The 25,830-nt window shown below is 50.2% G+C and overlaps 2 protein-coding genes across 6 annotated transcripts in view; both read right to left on the bottom strand.

Moving 5' to 3' along the window:
• Positions 1–2,151: 2,151 nt before the first annotated feature.
• The window catches only part of DUS2 (dihydrouridine synthase 2), a 59,816-nt gene continuing 36,137 nt past the window's right edge, over positions 2,152–25,830 (bottom strand). For 4 of the 5 annotated variants that reach the window (XM_050773366.1, XM_050773367.1, XM_050773369.1 and 1 more), the window contains 10 exons: positions 20,920–20,967; positions 15,264–15,329; positions 15,010–15,080; positions 11,557–11,643; positions 10,669–10,837; positions 7,371–7,492; positions 6,021–6,170; positions 4,812–4,899; positions 2,932–3,005; positions 2,152–2,705 (listed from right to left, as the gene is read on the bottom strand). In XM_050773366.1, the coding sequence (XP_050629323.1) occupies positions 2,468–2,705; positions 2,932–3,005; positions 4,812–4,899; positions 6,021–6,170; positions 7,371–7,492; positions 10,669–10,837; positions 11,557–11,643; positions 15,010–15,080; positions 15,264–15,329; positions 20,920–20,967 (1,113 nt within the window). In that variant the 3' untranslated portion in view covers positions 2,152–2,467. Of the gene's footprint in view, positions 2,706–2,931; positions 3,006–4,811; positions 4,900–6,020; positions 6,171–7,370; positions 7,493–8,726; positions 8,840–10,668; positions 10,838–11,556; positions 11,644–15,009; positions 15,081–15,263; positions 15,330–20,919; positions 20,968–25,830 lie in introns of those variants that run through there. The other variant, XM_050773370.1, reaches the window with a different exon arrangement.
• On the bottom strand, positions 25,239–25,798 carry LOC126944092 (60S ribosomal protein L31-like). Its single transcript, XM_050773387.1, has one exon. The coding sequence runs from the start codon at positions 25,690–25,692 to the stop codon at positions 25,315–25,317; it is 378 nt and encodes a 125-aa protein (XP_050629344.1). The 5' UTR covers positions 25,693–25,798; the 3' UTR covers positions 25,239–25,314.

Here is a 25,830-nt window from a genome sequence, read left to right as displayed (position 1 = left end):
CAGTGACTTAGTGGGGTAGGGGACCACTGCAGCCTCTGTCTAACCAGTTCCAGTTGGAGTATAAGAAAAGGCAAAGGGGGCACTTTTGTTTTTTGTTGTTTTTTTTTGAGACAGGGTCTTGCTCTGTCGCCTCGGCTGAAACACAGTGGTGCCATCACAGCTCACTGCAGCTTCAACCCCCTGGGCTCAAGTGATCCACCCACCTCAGCCTCCTGATAGCTAGGACTGTAGGCACATGCCACCACACCTGGCTTTTTTTTTTTTTTTTGAGACGGAGTCTCGCTTTGTCACCCAGGCTGGAGTGCAGTGGCGTGATCTTGGCTCACTGCAAGGTCCACTCCCAGGTTCATGCCATTCTCCTGCCTCAGTCTCCCAAGTACCTGGGACTACAGGTGCCCGCCACCATGCCCAGCTAATTTTTTGTATTTTTAGTAGAGACGGGGTTTCACCGTGTTAGCCAGGATGGTCTCCATCTCCTGACCTCGTGATCCCCCCCATCTCGGCCACCCACAGTGCTAGGATTACAGGCGTGAGCCACCGCACCCGGCCACACCCAGCTAATTTTTATATTTTTTGTAGACAGGGTTTTGGCGCACTGCCCAGCAGGCTAGTCTTGAACTCCTGAGCTCAAGTGATCTGCCCACCTCAGCCTCCCAAAGTGCTAGGATTACAGTGTGAGCCACCACGCCCAGCCAAAAGAGGCATTTTGATTGAGATTGTTTTGAGTATGAAAAATCAGAAGTAGGCCAGGTGCAGTAGCTCATGCCTATAATCTCAGCACTTTGGGAGGGCGAAGTAGGAGGACTGCTCGAGGCCAAGGGTTCAAGATCAACCTAGCCAACATAGCAAGACCCTATCTCAATAAAAAAAAAAAACAAAAGAAGAAGAAAAATCAGAAATTGTGCCTAAAGCTTGGTGGCTGAGACTGGACCAAGCCTCAGTCTTACTCCTGAGTAGAGCCCTTTCTCTGGGAGCACTGGTCTGGGAAGTCAGTTAGGGCAGCCTGGCATGGAGTGACCCCATTAGCCACAGAGTCCTATCAAAGGGCCAGCCTATTGTCCTCCAGCCAGCCTCACACAGGCAGAGGACAGTTGATCCCCTCTAAGAGGAGGGCCCTCAGGACAGAGAGGACTAGCAGTGAATTGCCCAAGGTCAAAGAGCAATGGGCTCTGGGAGGCAGTGGGTAGTGCGGTATCCTTATCTGCATATAGAAAAGCAAGTGTGGGTGGCAGGGGGGAGGAGGGCAGTGCTGGAACTGAGACAGAGGCCTCACCCACCAAACCCTAGACTCAGAGGCCAGCAGGGCCAGGGGCTGCTGGCTGGCACAGGTGCCTGACCCTGTGTTAAAGTTGCCACAAAACAGTGAGGCTCTGACACAGGGGAGATGTGGGAAATACAGCTTTGACCCAGAAGGGAATCCTCCCCTCCCCACCACCCCAAAAGAGCCTGGAAAAAGGGAGGAGAAGCAGCATGTTTACAGCTGAGGAAGCGGGGGCAGGACAGGGCAGGGACCTTTGGTCAGAACGCCCCTCCCAGTAAGCGGGGGAGGCCCCATGAGATGCGGTAGCCGTTTGTTTGCTTCTCACTGCCAGGAGGAAATTAAAGAGAATCTGCCACTTCCTTCCGCCCCAAGTGGGATGAGGAAGGCGGGGGACGGGAGGGACTGTGTGGTGTGATCTGCCAAACAGAAGGGCCCCAAATTGCTGTCATCAGCCGCCTCCAGTGCCCCACTGCCCAGAGCAGGAACTTCATCAGGTCTGAGGTTCCAGGCAGCTATCAGGCTTGAAGGAGACTCCGGGGATCAGACCAACAGTCCCCACCCCACTGGACTAGTCCCTTACTGGGGTACCAGTTACCCTAGTCCTTCTTCCAGATTTCATATCACCTCTCATCAGAACAGACAATTGATGTCCAGCGCGCAGGTATACCATCAGTAAAATGGGCTTCTTGGGCCTTTCTAACTTGGCCCAAGTCCAGTGATACCCCATTCCCCACCTCTACCAGAACCACAGAGATGGGCAGGAGATTCACTTTGGGAATCTCTAGCTCTACTCAGGAGAAAGACTGAGGCTTGGTCCAGTCTCAGCCACCAAGCTTTAGATTGGTGCACAGAGGGTGGGAGTAGAATAATCATGCCAGGACACAAGCCCATTTATGAAGATGCCCAAGGCTGAAGCAGCCAGCCATGGGTGAGGGTAGGGGGTGTCTTTATTGCACAGTACCAATGTCAGGTTGGGGAGGTACCACCTGAAAAGCTCCTGTTTTCAAAGAGAACTTGACCCTGTCAGATCCACCAAAGGGGCCAGGATCCACCCTTGGGTGGCCCCTGGTCCATGCTCTAGGCTGATGGCCCCTGCCAGGACATCTAACTCCTGCCAGGCAAGACCAGCATCTGGTTCATGCTGTGGCATCCACAGCCACCTTAGCACCAGGCCCATGGAGGGGGTGACTAGGGCAGGAAGAGTAGTCACCAGCCTTCCAGAGGGCTCTCTTCACCACTTCCTAAGGCCACAAAGGGCTTCTTGCACAGCTCCCCAGGTTGTGCTAGCTCCTGAGCTCTGGGGCCCCCAGGGTCTTGGTCAGGAGCCTCCCTCTTTCGCTTGTGCAAGGAAGGGCTCTCCTCACCCAGCCGACCCTCAGGGAGGCCCTGGCTCCGCAGACAGACGATGGCTGCAGCCTGCTCCGCCAGTTTCTTGGACTTGTCCCTGGGCAGACAGAGGACAATAAGGTGGGTGGGCAGGGTGCAGGGCTGTGAGGCCTGACTCTACACACGCTTGGCAGATTCTGACAAAACTGAGTAAGGGGTCACCATCCAGGGATGCCACTGCCCACATACACCATCTACCCACCCCTCCTAGGACATGATAATGCTGGATGCATGGCACTCTCCTCCTCACCCCAAGCCTCCTCTCCTATGATGAGGAAACTTACCACAAGGTAGATTGATACTTTTGTTCAGCAACGGTGACAATAGAGGAGAACAGGCGATCTAGAGGGCGTTGAACCTGGTACAAAGAGAAAAGGAAACACATGGCCAGAGAAATGAGCCCTGTAGGCCAACCTGCTGGGGTCAAATCAAAGGCAGATAAAAGGAAGTATTTCCAGCCTAAGTCGAATGAAGGCTGCCTGTATCACATGCTCCTCCCAAGCAAAAGTGCCCAGTAGAGAAAGGCAGATGCACAAATACACAATGACCTCAAGTGTCTGGAGCTGTCATGGACCTAAGCAAAGCCCAGCAGAACCCTTAGCTGCACATGGCTATGGAGCCTCCTGCTGACATCTGGATAGGCCAGGTCCCCAAAATGAGGAGTCACCAGATGCCAAAAGGGTGAGAAGGGACAAGCTAGGAGCAGAGAAGGCACACCTGGAAGAGGGACCAGGTGAGTGGCTGGAGCAAAGAGCTGCAGGGATGAAACTGCAAGGAGCGAGGCACGTGGAAGGGTCTCACGCTCTATGCTGAGGTGCTGGCTTGATCCTTCAGACACTGGGGAGCCTCTGACTTGAGGAGACAGAAGTTAGATTTGTTTTGGAAAAGTCACTGTGCTGGGGGTGGGCGGTGGGGTGGGGACACAGACACAACCCCCAGAAGGTATAAGCCTCAAGGCCAGAAGACCAGTCCAGATGAGGCAGAACAGCCTAAGGAAGGCATGGCCGCAAGGACCAAAGGAAGTGAAGCAAGCCTATCTCATGGTTTCCACCCCAGGGGTACCACATCTGGAGCCCAATTCTGTGCCCCATTGGCTGAGGCCTTATCCAAAAACATGTCTGGGCCAGGCGCTGTGGCTCATGCCTGTAATCCTAGCACTTTGGGAGGCTGAGGTGGGTGGATCATCTGAGGTCAGGAGTTCGAGACCAGCCTGGTCAACATGGCGAAACCCCGTCTCTACTAAAAATACAAAAAAGTTAGCCAGGCGTGCTGGTGAGCACCTGTAATCCCAGTTACTCAGGGGGCTGAGGCAGGAGAATCGCTTGAACCTGGAGGTGGAGGTTGCAGTGAGCCAAGATCATGCCACTGCACTCCAGCCTAGGCAACAGAGTGAGACTCTGTCTCCAGAAAAAAAAAAAACAGAGTGAGACTCCATCTCAAAAAAAATAAATAGAATAATAATAATAATTAAATAAAAAAATTTTTAAAAGGCTCATGACATAATCCCAGCACTTTGGGAGGCTGAGGAGGGAGGACCACTTGAACACAGGAGTTTGAGACCAGCCTACCTGGGCAACAAAGCAAAACCCCGTTTCTTTTTTTCGAGACAGACTCGCTCTGCCGCCCAGGCTGGAGTGCAGTAGCATGATCTCAGCTAACGGCAACCTCCGCCTCCCAGGTTTAAGCAGTTCTCTGCCTCAGCCTCCCAAGTAGCTGGGATTACAGGCACCCACCACCACGCCCAACTATTTTTTTGTATTTTTAGGAGAGACAGGGTTTCACCATCTTGGCCAGGCTGGTCTTGAACTCCTGACCTCATGATCCACCTGCCTCAGCCTCCCAAAGTGCTGGGATTACAGGCGTGAGCCACAGCGCCCAGCCAAGACCCCTAAAAAAAAAAAAAAAAAAAAAAAAAAAAAAAAAAAAAAAAAAAAATTAGACTCTGTTTCCAAAAAAAAAAAAAAAAAAAAGAGATGTCTGGCTGAATTGGACAACCGGCCACTGTAAGAGGGGGAGGGGCTATCAGCAACTGACCTGGCCACCAGCAGCTTCTCCATGCCTACAGAGAGCAAGGCCAGGCTCCAGCCTGGCAGTCTAGAGTTGAGGGTGTAAACCATGGGAGTGCCATGGCTGGCTGCAGGGCAGGCCACAGCCAGGAACTCACCGTTTCATACACAGGCTGTGCCAACTTCTCCCTCCGGCACCACTCTAGTAGGCACATCTTGGGGGTGATCTGGGCTGGGTATGCTCTCCTGGGGAAAGGAAGGGAAGCAGTTGGGGCTCGCCTACCATCACCACTCCCTCCCTCAGCCAGGGCATTACTCAGCTCCTGATAGGAGCTGCAGAAATGAGAGGAACTGAGACACCGAGCTGCTGCCTTAAGGCTTCTGTGCATGCTCCCCTAGGCTCCCATTTCTGTCCCACCAGCAGCTTGGACCTGGGTTCTCCCTAAAGGGAAGATGAATTTTGGCATGCTCAGGAAATTGTAGGGGAAGGGGGAATGAACTCCCAGTACTCTGGGGTCCAGCCTGGAAAAACAATCTTCAACATCCAAGAAAGAAGCTTGCCACTCAAGACAAGATCAGTAGGGAGTGGGTGGAGGTGGGCAATGGAGGTGGCCAGACAATGGTCTCGGGGATCTGGCTCAGCACCCACCCTGATTACGCCTGCCAAGTGTCAAGATCATCTGCTGCAGCCATGGACACATGGAATCTGGTTTCAGAGTCAGCCTGTGACAGGGTGACACAGTGACAGGGTGGGAGGGGTCATATTCCAACTTCCCAACTGGAACTCTCCCTGGCATCTGACTGCCCAACACCTATCCCCCCACCGCTCCCCCCTCCACCCCTCTGCCAGACAACACTGGCTCCTGTCTGGTCGTGGGGAATGGAGAAAGGCTCACATCCCAGAGGAGGGCACCATTCAAAGCTGAGTCACAATCTGAGGCGTCAGCAGCTTGAGAGGGCACCACAGGGGTGGTGAGGGGCACTGAGTGTGGGCAGGGCTGCAGAGCCAAATGAGGGCTAGGGTCCTACTGTTGTTTGAGGAGCTCCATGCAAGCAGCCAGCTTCTCAGGGCCTTGGAAAAGCACAGACTTTCAGGAACAGGAGACAAGTCCCCCCTTCCCTGAGTTGTGGGAGGCGGTGGTAAGTCAGGGAAAAAGTAGAGTTCAGTCACCCTTGGGACAGCCTTTCAGGAACTATCTTCCCTGAAAGCACCTTCTATGGGATGCTGAAAATTTAGAACAAGTTTCCAACCCAAGAAGACCTGTGGCCCCTATGTTTGACATTACATACAGCAGCCAATTTGCTGGCCCATTGGGACCCCAAGGGTGGTGGCCCCAGCCCAAGCTGAGGCCAAGCTGGAGACCTACCGGTCAAACTTGACAGCCATCTTAATGACACCAGAGGTATCTTCAGCTGGCTCCCCTGTCTCCTCTGAAGTTCTGGCTGACAGCTTGGCCCGCTGGGCATCCAGCTCCTGTGTGGTCTCCTCATAGAAGGCACCAAGGCCAAAGGCCTCACTAAAGAGGAAGAAGAAGACCAGGGCAAACACTTTAGCGGAGCCAGCATCCAGGGTACTGCAGGACCCCAGGGCCCCACCACTGAGAAACTCCTCTACCACAAACAAAACACCACCGGGGCCTGGCCATCAGAATGTGCCTCCTGCCCAGCCCTGGGATTACCCTGGACTGGAAGATGGGCAGTGAATGCGAACCCAAGTGTGTACACTGGAGGGAGGCTGGACTGGTTGGCAAAGGTTGTAAAGGTCAGCCCCACCACCTGCAGCCTCTCTCCTGAGGGGGAGCACACAGATAGTGTCCCCAGTCAGCCGTGACTGAGTTGACCAATGCTGATCAAGCACATGGGCCCATGGGAGGAAGAGACAGAGGCCTGACCACTAAGTGGTTCCCCACTTCCCGCCCAGCCACAGGCAGTTATACATGGGTCTCAGCTGACACTGAGGCACCACCCAAAGCTACAGAGTTATGTGGGGTAGGGACTGAACCAATGCCACAAGCCAAGGGTGGGAGGAGGGCTCTGGCAAGGGTTTTTCCCTTCTAGGAAACATCTTGAGGGCCGGAAGACTCAAACGAAGATAGATCCCCAATGGCAAAAGTGGTTCAGAAAGGCATCTATAAAAGACGGAAGCTATAGATAGCTCATGTGAGAGGGAGAGAGCCTTCCAGGCAGAGGACCCATTACAAGCACAGGTGTGGAGGTCTGGAAGCAGACAGGTAGACAGGGAGCTGTGGGGGCAGTGGCTAGGCCAGCTTGTGAAGGGCCTCAACTGTCAACCATCTGAGCTAGAGCTGCGCCTGATCTAGAGAATCAACAGGTGGTCTCTCAAACTGCAGGGTGATGGGTGTGAGTGCAGGCTCAAGGGAGAGGCTCCATGCTACAGCCCAATTCTCCTGAACACTGGTTCCTGGTGGCCTGGCGTGTGACCATCTCATTTATGGGAAACCCCCTTCCTTTGCATTCCTCTATCCTCCTAGTACCTCCTCGGATTCCCAGAGCTCTGCTAATCCGTCCAGGGATGGGACGTTTCAAAGCTTTCAAATAATCCCCTCCTGGGAGGCAAAGCTATACCATCACTCCACTCCTCTACATCTACATCCAGAAGCTGTGTCCCTGGTCCCCTAGTGGAGTCAGCTTAGGGCTCAAAGTCAAACTTGGGCAATGTGTACAAGGACAGATGGACATCTTATTGTGCCTCTTACCAAATTTCCCGGGAAGACTGGGCAGCATGGAGCAACCTTCCCTGGGGCGACTCCAGCTGTTCTCGTAGCATCTGGCACAAGCAGTACTTGGTGTTGGTGTAGTGGTTGTCATACTGCACCGCCTGAGAGAAGAAATGACTCGCCTGATGCCCAGGCAGGCTCTAAGGCCTGGGCTATGTTCTAATGGCAGGGAAAGGGGCTCCAAGAAGGCACTAGAGATGTATGTGCAGCAAGGCAATGTGACCCCCATAAGAAGAACCACCACTGGCCAGGAGCAGTGGCTCGCATCTGTAGGAAGATTGCTTGAGGCTGGGAGTTCAAGAGCAGCCTGGGCAACATAAGACTCAACTCTACAAAAATTTAAAAAAGAATATTGGCCGGGCGCGGTGGCTCAAGCCTGTAATCCCAGCACTTTGGGAGGCCGAGATGGGCAGATCACAAGGTCGGGAGATCGAGACCATCCTGGCTAACACGGTGAAACCCCGTCTCTACTAATAAAAATACAAAAAAAAAAAAACTAGCCAGGCGAGGTGGTGGGTGCCTGTAGTCCCAGCTACTCGGGAGGCTGAGGGAGGAGAATGGTGTAAACCTGGGAGGCAGAGCTTGCAGTGGGCTGAGATCCAGCCACTGCACTCCAGCCTGGGCGACAGAGCGAGACTGTCTCAAAAAAAAAAAAAAAAGAAAATTATCGGCTGGGCACAGTGGCCTGTAATCACAGCACATTGGGAGGCCAAGGCAGGCAGATCACCTGAGGTTGGGAGTTTGAGACCAGCCAGACCAACATGGAGAAACTCCATCTCTCCTAAAAATACAAAATTAGCCAGGCGTGGTGGCGGGCGCCTGTAATCCCAGCTACTCGGGAGGCTGAGGCAGGAGAATGGCTTGAACCCTGGAGGCAGAGGTTGCGGTGAGCCAATATAGTGCCACTGCACTCCAGCCTGGGCGACAACAGCGAAACTCCGTCTCAAAAAATAAATAAATAAAAGAAAATTAGCCAGGCATGTTGGCACACACCTGTAGCCATAGCTACTAGGGAGGCTAAGGCAAGACAATTGCTTGCACCCAGGAGTTGTGGCTATAGTGAGCTATGATCATGCCACTGCACTCCAGTCTGGGCAAGAGTGAGACCCTATCTAAAATAAAAATAAAAAATAAATTAAAAAGCCACTTTGACCTTGGTCATCTACTCCTCCAGCTAGTGATACAAAGCTTGAGGGTCACAGCCAAGGCCCACGGTCAGAAACACTCTCCTGGACAGCCTGACTGAGGTCTTGAAGTGCGGAAGCCCCTTCCTGCTTCAGCCACCACAGAGGACCTACTGCCAAGTATCTTCCAGGGCAGGGAGGGGAAACACACCAAATTCTGGCATGGCAGGTCCAGTGCTGGGAAAGGGATTGAGGTTCTTCTATTCCTTCTAACCAGAATGGGCACCTTCCCTTCCCACATCTTGAATAGCCTCTAACTTCCCCCTACATGGGTAAAACACAGCATCATTTAGTTCACATGTGTTACTCATCACTACATTTATCTATACAAGTGTGAGGCGCAACTGTTACCATCACTCCACAGACTATGAAATGAAGGCTCAGGGAGGCAAGATGACTGCCAGGGATACCCAGTAGAAGCCGGCTGGCTGGGGGCAGAGCAGGAGAGCAGTAGTGGGTGAAGGTGGCCTTCCCCAGCCCTCCAGGACACCCTCCCATCCCCCACCTCCTATGCTACTCTAGTAACTCCACCTGGGCCTATGACTTCAGTGCCTGGGAAAGTGCCATGGCACGCCCGGGACAAAGTGGGAAGTTGGGGAGCCCCGGCTAGCGGCAAGTCCTCAATTCAGCTTGTCTGGAAAGAAGGCACCTGGCTGTACCAGAAGCAGCCCTGCCTATGCTTGAAAGCTGCTCCCTTTCTCTGTGATAGCACACCCTCTTGAGGAGCTGCCAAGGGATGGCTCAGCAGGAATGATAACATCACTTTTCACCCAGTAAGCAAGCTCAGCACTGTTCAGCACGTCTTCTTGGCCACAGACTTGCCAGCTGGCCAAAAAGCTGAACAGCTGACCTGGGCTGGGGCAAGCCCTCCCTTGCCATGGAGCTATCCCAGACCATTGGAGAGGTGGTGGTCACCAACTTGCCCAGCAGGACACCAGAACCAGGGGGTGAGGGCCGCATCATTGAACAGGAAATAGGACAAAGGCTGCCCCACTCTGGACACAGACCTCAGGGCATCTTACCATCCCAGTTTGCACAGCCATGGAAACACTCACATACCATGGCAGCCACAGGCACTCCTAGGCAGGTATGAACCCTAGAACTGAAGAGGAGGATGGAACTCTGCTCTGGGCAAGGACTGAACCCTCTGCTCAGACCCAATTCACTGAAGAATTTGAGGACCACTCACTGTCTCTCCCTGTAGACACGTGCAGCTGATCGGAGTCCCGCAGAGTTTCAGGGTTGTGCCAAAGAGATAAGGCAAGTGAACTCTTCATTTTCTTTTATAGGGATATGCCCTTGGCACTACCATCAACCTCTCAATGAGAAGAAACTGGTTTAGAAAAGGCCATTCCCAGCCTGGGCAACATAGGGAGACTTCACCTCTATTTAAAAAATAAAAAATTAGCTGAGTGTGGTGGCACATGCTTGTAGTCCCAGCTACTTGGGAGGCTGAGGCAGGAGGATCACTTGAGCCCAGGAGGTCAAGACTGCAGTGAGTCATGATTATGCCACTATGCTCACACCTGCGCAACAGAGCGAGACCCCCATCTCAAAAAAACAAAAAGGCTATTCCCTAAGTCGAGGGTTATGGTTAAAGCATTCTGGAATCAGCAATAGAAAAGTTTTAGAAGTGATTTTGACTGATGAGTCAAATCAGGTGAGAAATTTCTCAATTGCTCCTCTTGGCTGTGGCTGCTCCTGAGCCAACCTAGAGGCACATATGCCTTTGATGATGTAGAACCCACAGTCCATGTGCATATGCCTCTGTATGTGCAGCGTGTGAGAAAAAGAAAGATATATATCATGCGTTTGGGACTCCAACAGCATCCTGGATCTAGAAGGTCCTTGCTATGACCTGCAAACCTCTGGAAGCTTTAGGAGATGGTAGGGGCATGCCCCCCAGCATCCTCTCTTAGCACTGCAGCTGGGAGACCCAATACAGCAGTGAGCTAGTGCAGCTACACTACATGAGCTAAAAAGAAAAGGAGAGAAACAGCAAGCACTGCTGGCAGCTGGGGGCTCACACAAAGTGCTCTCTGCAGGAGTGTGGTAGACAGAAATGCTTGTTTCAAAAAAGTACAGAGACGTACATATCTGATGTATTTCTGCATGACCTCCTCCAGGGGCCGCAGACCCTCCTTGAGGAATATAGATGGGTTCCACATGGCTGCTCGGGCCACCATCACAGAAGAGGCTGCCGTGGCTTGTCGAAAGTCCTCTATGTCTGAATACCGTTGGATGTGGTCATGAGATCCTCCGCTAAAAAGCAATCGGAGGGTTAGGGGTGTCCCCATCATGGAACCTATCAGCATTTTCAGAAAAAGTCAGCTTTCAGATCTGCCACTGATTAACAATGTAAATTTGCCCAAGTCCCTTCAGCTATCATAGCTTCAGTAAAGTGGATATTAGAATCCATATCCCCTTATGAAGTTAGGAGCACTAACCAAGATAATACATGTAAAGTGCCTGGCACTTAATAGGTAATCTAGGAAATTTACTTTCCTTGCCCCTAATCTAAAACAGTGGCTACAGCCAGCCCACATCTGGAGACATGGGTCCATAACTGGGCTATTGGGACTACAGGAAAACCCCCAAGCTGAATGGGCCACTTACATGTTCACTGAGGGCTAAGTCAAAACCCTGGCAAGAGGAATAGACACCGTGGTGATCACGAGAGGAGGGAAGGAGGCCCACTTAGGTCATACTTTCCCCTCCCTGCAGCCTGCTGCTCCAAGGACCCCCTGCTCTGTCTCCATACATTTCATCAGGAGTCAGGCGGCAGCCTCAGTCCAGAGACAGGCATGCAGAGGGGAGGGTCTCAGGTGGCAGCAGAAGGAACAGGGTCTGGGGTCTTGTGGAAAGCCCTGCCCTTTCCAAGCTACCCCTAAAACTTTTCACTCTAGGGAAGGCTGGGCCTGGCTACCCCCAGCCCTTAGCTCTGTGGGACACGGAGTACATGATGAAGAAAGGAGGCTTACTTGGCTATGACAGGAATGGAGAGGGTATCAGCAATGGCTTTGATGACTTCACAGCTGACAGGATGCTGAGGTCGCTCCTCCCGCTTCCTTGGAGATAGAAAGATGGGGCTGAGGGCTGAGCACCAAAAGCCACATCACCACTCACAGGATTACCTCAGCCAAACCTTACTGTCCTCCCCACTGACCCTCAGGAAGGTCAGGTGGCCATGTGGCCATCAAGGACAGGTGGCAGGGGATGGCTCTCCCTGCCCTCTGGAGAAGAACTGTGAGGGGCAGGGGCAGCACAGATCCATGCTGAGTCCAGCTCTTGGAGGCCTGCAGGTGAAGCCTAGCTGCAGGGGGGCGAGGTGGGTGGACCAGCTCCCAAGGTCATGTTGCTTTTCCCTACCTTCCCTTTGCCTCTGCCAGAGATGAGGGACAGGGCCATAAGAGTGCTGCCCCTACTGTCCCAGTCCTGCCCTCTCCAAGGGACTGGGAACAGCTGCTGCTGCTCAGACTGGCCACTCCCACACAGCTGCCAATGCCAAAGCCAAGTTGCAGAGCTGATCCTAGGGAGAGGCACCTGACACAGGGTAGGCCCCGCACCCAGGGCAGGCCACGGACCATGGTTGTCACACCACAGCACAAGCGAGGCAGGACCACAACCTGGGGCCCCTCCTTCCAAGGTCAACTGCAAGTTCTTGTGCATGAGTTTTAGGGCTGCTGATGTGAGGTCTGACCTGAGCTGTGCTCAGAGACAAAGCAGAGAAGACGGTCGACCAGATAGCCCTTGTCCAGCTCTTGTCTGAGCATGTCCCCTCTGCTATACTCTTGTTCTTTTTTTTTTTTTTTTGAGACGGTGTTTTGCTCTTGTTGCCCAGGTTGGAGTGCAGTGGTGCAACCTCAGCTCAATGCAACCTCCACTTCCTGAGTTCAGGCAATTCTCCTGCCTCAGCCTCCCAAGTAGCTGGGATTACAGGCATGAGCTACCATACCTGGCTAATTTTGTGTATTTTTTAGTAGAAACGGGGTTTCACCATGTTGGTCAGGCTGGTCTTGAACTCCTGACCTCATGTGATCCACCTGCCTTGGCCTCCTAAAGTGCTGGGATTCTAGGCATTAGCCACCATACCTGGGCCCCTCTGCTATACTCTTCTTCAACAAAAGGGTCAAGGGCCACAGGCCTCAGAGGGCCTTGTCAACCTAGCCTCTACCTCTGTCTCCCAACATCTCCAGTAGTCACTTTTAGCCCATCTTAACAACTTTGATGGTCAGAAAGAGCTTCTTCAAACTCACCCAAATCTGTCTTCTGAGTGTTCCCAACTACTGGTAAAAAATAATAGCTTCCTTTATTAAGAGAATACTGGCTGGGCACAGTGGCTTACGCCTGTAATCCCTGCACTTTGGGAGGCCAAGGTGGATGGATCACTTGAGGTCAGGAGTTTGAAACTAGCCTGGCCAACATGGTGAAACCCCATCTCTACTAAAAATTTAAATTAAAAAAAAAATACCCAGGCATGATGGCAGGCACCTATAATCCCAGCTACTCAAGAGGCTGAGGCAGGAAAATTGCTTGAATCCTGGAGGCGAAGGTTGCAGTGAGCTGAGATCGCGCCACTGTACTCCAGCCTGGGCAACAGAACAAGACTCTGTCTCAAAAGAAAAAGAGAAAGAATACTACATGCCACGCACTGTGCCAAGGATTTATATTCACAATCTCATAAAAGCCTTGGGACAACCCTATAAAGTAGAAATTATCTTAATTTCTAAACAAGGAATGTTGTGCTCAGAAAGGTTAAGTGATTTCCCAAGGATATACAGTTATCAAGCAGCAGAGCCGAGATCTCAAACCAGGGAGTCTGAATCCAAAGCCTGCTGCCTTGGGAAAGAGCATATGTATACAAGTGTGTACTCCTCCCTCCTGGCTTCAACCCAAGCAACTGTGCTTTGCTCTGCTTTGTATGACGGGAGTTCTGGGTTCTCTTCTCTGAAAATGTTGTAAGAGCACAATCAACAACTTGAGCTCTTCCTATAAGACCCCAAGCCCAAAGGAACATCACTCAGAGAAGAGAGGTCCCCCTGGCCCAGGTCTACTGACCTGAGATGCTGTACAAAAGCAGCACATCCTGGACGCAGAAAACAAGTGTGACTGTAAGCCACTGGTGGCCTTCAGAACCTCAGCCCTCAGCAATTACATTAGCTACAGCTAGAAGGATTGTTTAGTCATTGTGACAGCTGGCAGTCCAACAAATGCAGACAAGAGAGGCAGAGACTTTAAAAGAATAGGCTGGTTGTGGTGGCTCACGCCTGTAATCTCCGCACTTTGAGGGGCTGAGGTAGGAGGATCACTTAAGCCCAGGAGTTTGAGACCAGCCCGGGCAACATAAGGAGATCCCGTCACAACAAAAAAATATAAAATTAGCCAAGTGTGGTGGCATGTGCCTATAGTTTCAGCCACTCAGGAGGCTGAGACGGGAGGATCACTTGAGCCCAGGAGTTTGAGGCTGCAGTGAACTATGATTGTGCCACTTCACTCCAGCCTGGGTAACAGAACAAGACTGTCTCAAAAAACAACAACAACAATGAAAAACAAATAAACAAAGCAATCTATCTGGGATTATTCAAGGGAGAAGTCATTGCTCAATATAATAGAAAGAAAATAAGGCTGAGCCTAGAGGCTCATGCCTGTAATCACAGCACTTTGGGAGGCCAAGGTGGGTGGATCACCTGAGATCAGGAGTTCGAAACCAGCCCGGCCAACGTGGTGAAACCCCGTCTCTACTAAAAAATATAAAAATTAGCTGGGCATGGTGGAGCATGCCTGTAATCTTAGCTACTCAGGAGGCTGAGGCAGGAGAATCACTTGAACCCGGGAGATGGAGATTGCAGTGAGCCAAGACTGCGCTATTGCACTCCAGCCTGGGTGACAGAATGGCAAAGAGATAGAAGGAGAGGAGAAGAGGGGAAAGGAGAGGAGAGGGGGGAGGGGAGGAAGGAGAGGAAGGAAAGAGAGAAGGAGGGAAGGAGGGAGGGAGGGAGGGAGGGAGGGAGGGAGGGAAGGAAGGAAGGAAGGAAGGAAGGAAGGAGGGAAGGAAGGAAATAAATGAGATTTTCTCATGAGGGTCAGAATTCCACCACGAACTGGCTACATGGTACGATTTTGAGCAAGTCACTCAATCTCTAGCATTTACACATCCTGATGGTAGAGGCGTTTCTCCTTTCTTAGTCTCTCTGCGTCTCTAAACCTCAGTACCTACCCTCAATAGGTGCTCCATAAATGAAACAAAGGCAAATGCAAGCTCATTCAGGGTCTGCCTGCCCTCAAGACTCATAGGATATCAAAGAGCTAGGCAGATATAGGCTGAATATGTAAAAGAGAAATTGTCACTTGGGATGACAGATCAATTAAGGAAGAATCACTAATATGGGTTAGGACCTTCCTGCCAGTCAGTCACTAGAAATGTGACCACTCACCTCCCATGAACTGCGATGGCAGCAATGCCAGTCCTCTCTATCCGCTTCACAAGGCTCAGAGTATCTTCTAGCTGAGGAAGAGGACCACACAGGATGGTTACTGAAGCCCCAGAAGGAGCAGCTGCTGGCTCCTAAAGTAGGCTCAGCTCCACTCTCTCCTCCAAGCCTAATTTAGCACCTCAAGAATCATTCACAAACCTAAATCCAACATCACCAGAGAGAATGGACCTTCAAATGTAACACACCATCCTTACCGACGGCAGGATGCGAATCTTGCAGGTCACAGGTCTGCGTATCCCTTTAACAAGAGTGCTGAGGATCTGCAGAGAGGAAAACACAAGAGCACCTATGTCTTCTAGAACAAACCACCACACTGCCTGAACTAATTAACTCCGCTACAGGCTGTGCATTCTGGTGGCATGAACAGTTTGTGTATGTGTGAATGCATGCGTGTGTCTGTTACACACATACACAAATAAGCTCCACGAGGCAAGGGACCTGCCTTTGTTCTACACTGGAGCCCCAGCGCCTGCCTAGCACCTAGTGGTATATACATATTTGTCAAATATGCTGAATGAATGAGTGAGTGAACGGGTATGCGTGCACACCTGTGTGCAACTCACTGAGCCTTTGCCAGGACAAATACCAGAATTATCTGGAGAACTGAAGAAATACAAACTCTTGAATTCCACACTGTTATTTCCTGAATCAGTCTCTAAGGGCAGGGCTTAGGAATGTGTGTTTTCAAAAGGCTCTGCCCAACACACTCCACCCCATCCTCAGTATCATTCTGAGCCTAGCCTTGGTTAAGAACACGTGGCTAAAAATAATAATAATAATAATAATAAGTAAGAAAAAAAGAACACATAGCTAACTGGGTGTAGTGGTTCATGCCTGTAATCCCAACACTTTGAGAGGCTGAAGTGGGAAGACTGCTTGAAGCCAGGAGTTCGAGACCACCCTGGGCAACACAGCAAGACCCTGTTCCCTTTTTGTTTGTTTGTTTGTTTTGTTTTGAGACAGGGTCTGGCTCTGTTTCCCAAGCTAGTGTGCAGTGGTGCAATCTTGGCTCACTGCAACCTCTGCCTCCCTAGCTCAAGCAATCCTCCCACCTCAGCCTCCATAGTAGCTGGGACCACCATGTTGGCCAGGCTGGTCTCAAACTCCTGAGCTCAAGCAATCTACCTGCTTCAGCCTCCCAAAGTCCTGGGATTACAGGCTTGAGTCACTGCACCTAGCCCATCCCTGTTGCTATTTTAAAAAAAGGGGGGGGGGCGTGGGGAGGGGGGAACAGCTTCTTTCCTGGGTGAAGAGAATGTTCCCTGAGTGTTGTTCCAGGACTTGCAGGGTGAGGGAACAGGAAGGCTCTTAAGGGCCTGCATTCCTCTTTAGGGGAGTCAGATATACTCCCCTAAACTGGCAAAGAAAAGACAATGTACTCAACATATTTAAAAGTGCTTACCACATGGCAATTGCAAAAGATTTCAAAGAAAGATCAAGACATCATGCAGGAAAGTGATAGGGAGGTAGCAAGACCAGACCACACAAGAATCAGAGATAGAGAGGTGTAGATGACACTGCATGTCTGTGTCATTGCTATCTTCTTCCGTTATCAGAAATTTCAGGCCAGTCAAGCTGGAGGAAAGATGAACCCAAGAACCCTCTTCCAAGAACTGGATGTCTGTCTAGCAGAGCAGGGGGATATCTAGGTGGCTGCTGCCAGTCTTGATTCTAGACAGGCGGGGGCAGCAGAGAGCCAAGTTGCAAAAACCGGTAGTGGAGGCCTTTCAGGGGACAGGCTGAATGAAGCAGGCCATGCCAGAAGACATCTAACCAAGAGGCTGGATGGACTGACAGACAGGTGGACAGTTCATGAGCAAGACAGGACCTGCTGGCCCAACTGCCAGGGACTGGCAGGAATGAACAGTCCCTAGGTGCTGTCCCAGGAGGCAGACTGGGCCTGAGGTCTTAGGGTCACCCTGGCAGGCCTTAAACAGGCACTGACCTTTTAAGTCGGGGTCTGACAGGTTCATCAAGAAATACAATAAAAATTCTCATTCTAGTCCCATCTTTCATGCTCAAAGCAACATCTCCGAAAGTTTCCATTACAAGTGCTCACTTAGAATCCTCTGACATTTGGTGATTTAAGCAACACCACCTGGTCTGATCCAATTCTCTGTCTTGTAGAGCTTCCTTTTGCTGTATTCTATCCAAGTAGCTCTCAGTACTTTTTTCAGTATTTCTGTGCATTTCATGTGTGTGTTAAGGGCTAGGAAGGAAATTAGGTAACCAAAAACCCTAGCCACTTGCAAGGGTCACACTGAGGGAAAATGGCAACTAGAAATTGTCTTCTGGCCAGGGTCTAGCATGAAACTCTCCTGGACACCAACTCTCCAGATCCAAGTCTTTGGGGAGAAAGAACGAGAGACAAGTCCATATTTGAGCAGAGGAACAACACATTTACCTACAAGAAGGCTTGCCTCAATAGACTCACTGGCCAACTGAAGAAAAGTAGGCTCCTTCGCTCCCCTGGTTTCTGGGAGGCAGCAAATGAGGATAGGAAAGCATAGGCCTGGAAAGCAGTGAGACCTGAGCTCAAGTCCTGGCCCTGCCAGTTGTCAGCCATGGCCCAAGTGCAGTGTACACAAGGGGGATGCCCTGCACATGCTTGTAATCCCAGCACTTTGGGAGGCCAGATCACCTGTGGTTAGGAGTTCCAGGCTAGCCTAAACAACAAGGTGAAACCCTGTACCTACTAATAATACAAAAATTAGCCAGGCATTGTGGTGCACGCCTGTAATCTCAGCTACTCAGAGGCTGAGGCAGGAGAATCTCTTGAACCCAGGAGGTGGAAGTTGCAGTGAGCTGAGATTGCACCACTGCACTCCAGCCTGGGCAACAGAGTGAGACTCCCTCTCAAAATAAATAAATATTTTTAAAAATAAAATAAAACTGAGGTTCTTAATCCAGGTAGCATATCCAGAGTTACCTGGTAGAAGCTTTCTCAAAGAGACTGATATCCCACTCTCCACCCCTACTCACCCCAAGGGTCTGCAGAATTCTCAACGGATAGCATCCTTTATTTATAACTGGGGTAAAATATATATAACATGAAATTTGCCATCTTAAACTTTTTTTTTTTTTTTTGAGGCAGAGTTTTGCTCTTTTTGCCCAGGTGGAGTGCAATGGCATGATCTTGGCTCACCGCAACCTCTGCTTCCCGGGTTCAAGCGATTCTCCTGCCTCGGCCTCCCGAGTAGCTGGGATTACAGGCATGCGCTGCCACCCTGGCTAATTTTTTGTATTTTTAGTAGAGACGGGGTTTCTCCATGTTGGTCAGGCTGGTCTTGAACTCCCAACCTCAGGTGATCCACCTGCCTCGGCCTCCCAAAGTGCTGGGATTATAGGCGTGAGCCACTGCACCCGGCAACATTTTTTTTTTTTTTTTTTGAGACGGAGTCTCGCTCTGTCGCCCAGGCTGGAGTGCAGTGGCCGGATCTCAGCTCACTGCAAGCTCCGCCTCCCGGGTTCGGGCCATTCTCCTGTCTCAGCCTCCTGAGTAGCTGGGACTACAGGCGCCCGCCACCTCGCCCGGCTAGTTTTTGTATTTTTTAGTAGAGACGGGGTTTCACCGTGTTAGCCAGGATGGTCTCGATCTCCTGACCTAGTGATCCGCCCATCTCGGCCTCCCAAAGTGCTGGGATTACAGGCTTGAGCCACCGCGCCCGGCCCCGGCAACATTTTTAAGTGTATAATTCAGTGGCATTAATTACATTCACAATGTTGTACAACCACCAACGTTATGTGTTTCCAAGGTTTTCATAACCCCAAATAAGAATCTTTGAGAAAATTTCTAGAGGTAGTCTTAAGACACTCCCACAGATGGAACCATGGGCCTAAAACACCAAGCCTGGAAAGACCTGCAAAGCTCTCACCCAGGCCACCCAGCTTGCCAGCATGGTCTGGACCCAAACTGAATCCAGCCCCTACACCTAAGCCACATCTGGCTTTGTTGTGGAAGCCTGCAACCTCCCCACGATGGGGCAAACCCCATCTATCAGTCCAACCTGGCCCATCTAAGTACCCAATCAGAGAAGTAGTGGAATGAACTAGGCTTCTGAAGTTGAATGTATCTCTGCTGCCTCATGGATGAAATCTGCCTCATTCAAAGAGGGGCAGTAGAGAGGATAGAGCCAACAGCCTGGGTCTGAGAAAACAGGAGGCTGGAGGAAAACAAAAATGCCTGTGTGCTCTTGTTGTGAACCACATCCTCCCTGCTGGGGCCCCCTCTCCTAGGTGTGGAAACCAATTTGACATCCAAGATGTCTCCTTCCACTCCACCCTGCACAGAAGTGTCTAACCGGAGATTTCCAAGTTGAGGTGCCTATTGACCTGACACTTACAAACTATACCCAGGCACCTGGAACCTGAGATGCTACTGGAGAGGGTGCTGACACTAGGAGTCAGAAGAGACTATGGCTCACAAGCTGGCTCTGCCTGCCACTTATTTACTATATGATCTTAAGCAAATTATTTTCTTTCTTTGTGCTTTAGTTTATTGTCCTTGATCAAACGGAGATAAATGCCAATCCTGTCTACTTCAAGGGTTTTCAGAATCAAATGAAAGGCACATTATGGCTGCGCACAGTGGCTCACATCTGTAATCCCACCACTTTGGGAGGCCGAGGTGGGCGGATCACCTGAGGTCAGGAGCTCAAGACCAGCATGACCAACATGAGGAAACTCCATCTCTATTAAAAAATACAAAAATTAGCCGGGCGTCTTGACGGGCACCTGTAATCCCACCTACTGAGGAGGCTGAGGCAGAAGAATCACTTGAACCCTGGAGGCAGAGGTTGCAGTGAGCCGAGACTGTGCCACTGCACTCCAGCCTGGGTGACAGAGCAAGACTCTGTCTCAAAAAAAAGAAAGGCACATTACACGAGTACACTACAGATCGAGTATCTCTGGCTGCACATGGGGAAAATGAGAAGGCACGTATCCAGCAAGCACAGTGGTCTTCCTATGTCCCAGAGACAGCGGGGCTGGAGGAACATGCAGGGTTGAGCTGCTGATACAGCAACCATGCAGCTCTCATTGGCAATGATGGCAGCTCTCATTGGTGGTGCCTGAGTCCCAAGTTGCTCTAGCCTCCAGGAAGCAGGATGAGGCTTAAAGCCCAGACACGGAGGTAGTGATAGAGAATGAAAAGGAAAACAAAGGAGCTAAAAGGAAAGGGCTGGCAGACTGGGAGAGGAACACAAAGGATACAGATGGTGTGGCAGAGAATGTCATTGCCACATACCCTGGCAGCTCACAATGCCAGGTAGTAAATGCCAACCTGTCCCCAGGGCCTGATTAAGGTAGCCTACAGAATCACCAAAGAAAGGGGAACAGAGAGAGACTAACTTCAGCTTGCCTCCCCTAACCCTGGCCTGGGCTGCTCTCCAAGGGCTGGGGTAGACTCTTTCAGGACACAGGGGACCCACTGCTGCTCTCCTCAAGTGCCCTGGGAGAGGCCAATCCACCCACACACATACAAACACATATGGCCACTGAGCTTGTCCTCACCACAGGTGGCCTGGCCTCTGCTCTCAAGACCTTCCCAGAAGGGAGACAGGCAATACAGAAGAGGTTCTCTATGAGTCCTCAGGACCCCTGGCCCTTTGTTGACATGTCTCTAGCTCTGGGCTTTTTAGGAACTTCAAAGCTGCTGTAGGCTGGCTCAAGGGTTCCCAAACTTGGCTGCATGTCAAAATCACTGGGAAGATTTTTTGGAAATTGCTAGGCCTCAGGGAGAGAAACTGGGTGGACATCAGTAAATCTGGTATTAGTGGAAGGAGGCATTCTAGACAACTCTAGTTTGGAGCTGTGTTTGAGGACCCCTGCTTTCACCTGTGGAGGACTTACCTTCTCAATCTTGTCAGGGTCTGACAGCAGAGCAGCTCCCATTCCTCCCTAAGGAGAAACACACAAAAGGTCTTCTTACAGCTGGGAGACAGTATGGCCCTCTCCATGGGATGGGGTCTGGCAACTGGGCATCACCTCGACACTCACCTCCAGGGGACCAAGGCCCACTGGCAACCGTCACTTCTTTTAAACAAGTAGGAGGGCAGCAGTATCTGTGCCCACAACATCTCGGACTGAAGTGTGATTTTTTTTTTTTTTTTTTTTTTTTTTTTTTAGACAAGAGTCTCGCTTTGTCACCCAGGCTGGAGTGCAGTGGTGCAATCTCAGCTCACTGCAACCTCCACCTCCCTGGTTCAAGTGATTCTTCTGCCTCAGCCTCCTAAGTAGCCAGGACTGCAGGCATGCACCACCATACCTGGCTAATTTTTTAATATATTTTTAGTAGAGAGAGGGTTTCACCATGTTGACCAGGCTGGCCGGACCAGAGTGATGACTTTTAAAATTTATAGGCTGGGCGTGGTGGCTCACACCTATAATCTGAGCACTTTGGGAAGCTGAGTCAGGTGGATCACCTGAGGTCAGGAGTTCGAAACCAGCCTGGCCAACATGGTGAGACCCTGTCTCTACCAAAAATACAAAAATCAGCCGAGCATGGTGGTGTGCGCCTGTAGTCCCAGCTATTCAGGAGGCTGAGGCAGAAGAATTGCTTGAACCCAGGAGGCAGAGGTCGCAGTGAGCCGAGATTGCGCCACTGTACCCCAGCCTGGGTGACAGAGCAAGACCCCATCTCAAACAAAAAAAAGTCATCGTTCTGATCCCCTTGGTAAAACCCACAAATCTATCTAGAAATGGGCTATATAAAACTTATTTTTCAAGACTGCCCACTCTCTAACCCACGTCTCAGTGTCTTAATAAACTAAATCCCACCATCTTCCAAGCCCTTAAAAAACAATCAGGCCGGGCGCGGTGGCTCAAGCCTGTAATCCCAGCACTTTGGGAGGCCGAGGCAGGTGGATCACGAGGTCAGGAGATCGAGACCATCCTGGCTAACATGGTGAAACCCCGTCTCTACTAAAAATACAAAAAACTAGCCAGGCGTGGTGGCGGGCACTTGTAGTCCCAGCTACTCGGAGGCTGAGGCAGGAGAATGGCGTAAACCCGGGAGGCGGAGCTTGCAGTGAGCCGAGATCGCGCCACTGCACTCCAGCCTAGGTGACACAGCGAGACTCCGTCTCAAAAAAAAAAAAAAAACACTGAATCATCCTTCCTTTGAAATAAGATCAAATGCGCCTTCTTCCTATCATACCCAATGCTTGCATAGGCATCAACACCACCAGCAAAGCTACTAAGGTGCACACAACTTACGAACCTTGTCTAGGCCCTTCTCTTCTGCCAGCAACAATGTCCCAGCCCAGACCCATGCCCAACTCTAACAAAAGCCTCAGGAAATGGAAGCCACCAACCCACACAACCGCTTGAATCTTGATAATAGTAATGGTGGTTGCTCTTTATGGTGAGTTACTGGTGATTTTCCCACTCTTTTCTGTACTTGTTATATATTTTCCAACTTCTAGACAATGGTATTAATTACTTTAATAATGGAGGACGGGGATCTTTAAAAATCTGAATCCATTAAGAGCGAGATGAAGGCAAAAAAAAAACAAAAACAATTCCAATAAATATATGCTGCCAGTGTAAAGATTACATACTAATGCTCACAGAAAATGCTCAGAAGGTGTAAGTTCGGTTATTACACTTCAATTTCATGCTTAAGGATGACAAACTGGAATCAGAGAGAACATTAAACCACCACAGACTCGGCCAGGCTGAGCCTGGATTTTAGAGAAAAAGGGGTAGGCTGGAAAATCTACCAAGCCTGGACTACACTGGTCATAAAAGAAACCTTGAAGGCCTAGAGGAAGCCCCAGCACTCCCCCTGGCTCCATCTGTCCTTTTACTCACATATATCCAGCCCTTCCTTATAGAATCACAGGATCTAGAATTCAGTTTCACTGCCCCTTCCACAATAATAGCCTTCTCAACAACGGAATTTCCTTCCTTCCTTCCTTTCTATTTAACTTACTTGCTTTTTTGAATAGGTAAAACATTCAAAATTTGAGAGATTCAAATGGGTAACAAGTAAGAAGTCTCCCTCCCTAAAGAATGAGAAACGTTTCAATCTATACTTTTTTTTTTTGGATACAGGGTCTCACTCTGTGGCCCAGAGTGGAGTGCAGTGGCATGATCTTGGCTCACTGCGACCTCCGCCTCTGGGGTTCATGTGATTCTCCTGCCTCAGCCTCTCAAGTAGCTGGGACTACAGGTGTGTGCCACCACACCTGGCTAATTTTTATATTTTTTGGTAGACATGGGGTTTCACCCTTTTGGCCAGCCTGGTCTTGAACTCCTGACCTCAGGTGATCTGCCCACCTCAGCCTCCCAAAGTGCTGGGATTACAGACATGAGCCATTGCACCCAACCTCAATCTATACTTTTTATCTGGCTTCAATTTTTGAACCATGAGAACAAAGCAGATATTCAGCTAGTATGTACATGTGTGGCATACTGATTGGTATCTCTTCTGACTGATCAGTGCCAGTGTTGTGCCAGTTAATTATTTTCAGTAGCACCCCTGTGATGGGAATTTACTATCTATGCACAACCAAATAAAAACTTAAGTTTCGGCCGGGCGCGGTGGCTCACGTCTGTAATCCCAGCACTTTGGGAGGCCAAGGCGGGTGGATCATGAGGTCAGGAGTTCGAGACCATCCTGGCTAACATGGTGAAACCCCGTCTCTACTAAAATTACAAAAAATTAGCCAGGCGTGGTGGCGTGTGCCTGTAGTCCCAGCTACTTGGGAAGCTGAGGCAGGAGAATGGCGTGAACCCGGGAGGCGGAGCGGAGCTTGCAGTGAGCCGAGATTGTGCCACTGCACTCCAGCCTGGGCGACAGAGCGAGACTCTGTCTCAAAAAAAAAAAAAAAAAAGAAACAACTTAAGTTTCCTTCCCCAGAGGAAACCAATGTTACTAGTTTCTTCTGTGTGTCTCCAAAAATCTTCCCTGAATAAACTAATAAATATATATAATCATCCCCTATCCTCCTTATATAAATGGTATATACCACCATACCCTGCCTCCAAATCATTTTAACGCTGCTCCTCACATACTTTAGGAACACAAAGAAGTAATCAGAAAAGAGCAAAACCGCCGGGCGCAGTGGCTCACACCTGTAATCCCTACACTGTGGGAGGTCAAGGCAGGTGGATCACGAGGTCAGGCGTTCGAGACCAGCCTGGCCAACATGGCAAAACCCCATCTTTACTAAAATTACAAAACAAATTAGTCGGGCATAGTGGCGGGCACCTATAGTCCCAGCTACTCAGGAAGCTGAGGCAGGAGAATGGCGTGAACCCAGGAGACGGAGGTTGCAGTGAGCCGAGATCACACCACTGCACTCCAGCCTACACGACAAGAGTGAGACTCCATCTCAAAAAAAAAAAGAAAAACAAAAGACCAAAGATACCTAAAGTCCAAGTCCAGCTGATCTTTTACCAACCAAGGTTTTCAATCCTGCACTCCGCTTCTTCTTCATCATCTTCCACTCGACAAACCTCTGGTCAAATCGAGCTACTCACGCCTCCCTGTGTCTACTTCATATTCATCCCCAGGCCCTGCTTATATCACACCCTCTGCTTATAGGGTCCCGAATCTCAGCCCAAGGACCACATTTCCCTATAAAACTCCAAGTTTAAAGGCTGTCTTTCCACTCCCTTCTCTGGGCTACCACAGTCTGATTTCTTCTGATATGACAATGGGAACATTTGCACTGTATCCGCTTTTTTTTTTTTTTTTTTTTTTAAAGACAGAGTTTTGCTCTTGTCACCCAGGCTGCAGTGCAGTGGCATGATCTCGGCTCACTGCAACCTCTGTCTCCCAGGTTCAAGCGATTCTCATGCCTCAGCCTCCCAAGTAGCTGGGATTACAGGCACACACCACCACGCCCAGCTAATGGCTTGTAATTTTAGTACACATGGGGTTTCACCATGTTGGTCAGGCTGGTCTCAAACTCCTGACCTCAGGTGATCTGCCCGCCTCAGCCTCCCAAAGTGCTGGGATTACAGGCATGAGCCACCAGGCCTGACCCTTTTTTTTTTTTAACTTTTAAGAATTTTTATAAAGACAATGTCTTACTCTGTTGCCCAGGCTCATCTCAATCTCCTGAGATCAAGTGATCCTCCTGCATCAGCCTCCCAAAGTGCTAGGATTACATGTGTGAGCCACCACTCCCAGCCTCCTCTCTTTTTTTTAAATGTATGTCTCAGTTGTTTTCCCTTGTTTTCTTTTTTTTTTTTTTCAATTTTATAACTTTATTTGATGTATTTGATGATCAGCGATTAGTTCTCATCCACATTGACTGTGTGCAGATTTTTGAAAGTGGTAACAGGTACATAGGTAACCAAAGTATAGAGCTTATTTGGTGAATCTTCATCCTCATTACGTTTTCTGGACAGCTGCACACGGATTCGGTATGGGACATTCCTTATTCCTTTGGCCCAGACAGCTTTGTTGAGCCTGGTATCAATGCACACATCTGGAGTTCCCATCTCCTTCATGGCAAATTTCCGAATCTCTTTGAGTGCCCGAGGGGCACGCTTCTTGAAGCCCACTCCATGGATGCACTTGTGAATGTTGATGGTGTATTCTCGGGTCACCACCTCGTTGATGGCAGAACGGCCCTTTTTCTTCTCGCCACCCTTCTTTGCGGGAGCCATTCTGCCGGGTCCAAGTTGGAAAGCCCTTTTTTTCTTTATAATCCTTCTCTGGGCTTTCTGGGATATGTGTCTCAGTTTTATTCATGAAAAGACACAGCCTTGTCCACTCTATTTTTCTCCGTACATTTGCATTGTTTT

Source organism: Macaca thibetana, chromosome 20 (assembly GCF_024542745.1).
Source record: "Macaca thibetana thibetana isolate TM-01 chromosome 20, ASM2454274v1, whole genome shotgun sequence".
Lineage (NCBI taxonomy): Eukaryota > Metazoa > Chordata > Mammalia > Primates > Cercopithecidae > Macaca > Macaca thibetana.
Note: the sequence above shows the minus strand (reverse complement) of the source record. Positions and strands in the feature narration are given on the sequence as shown.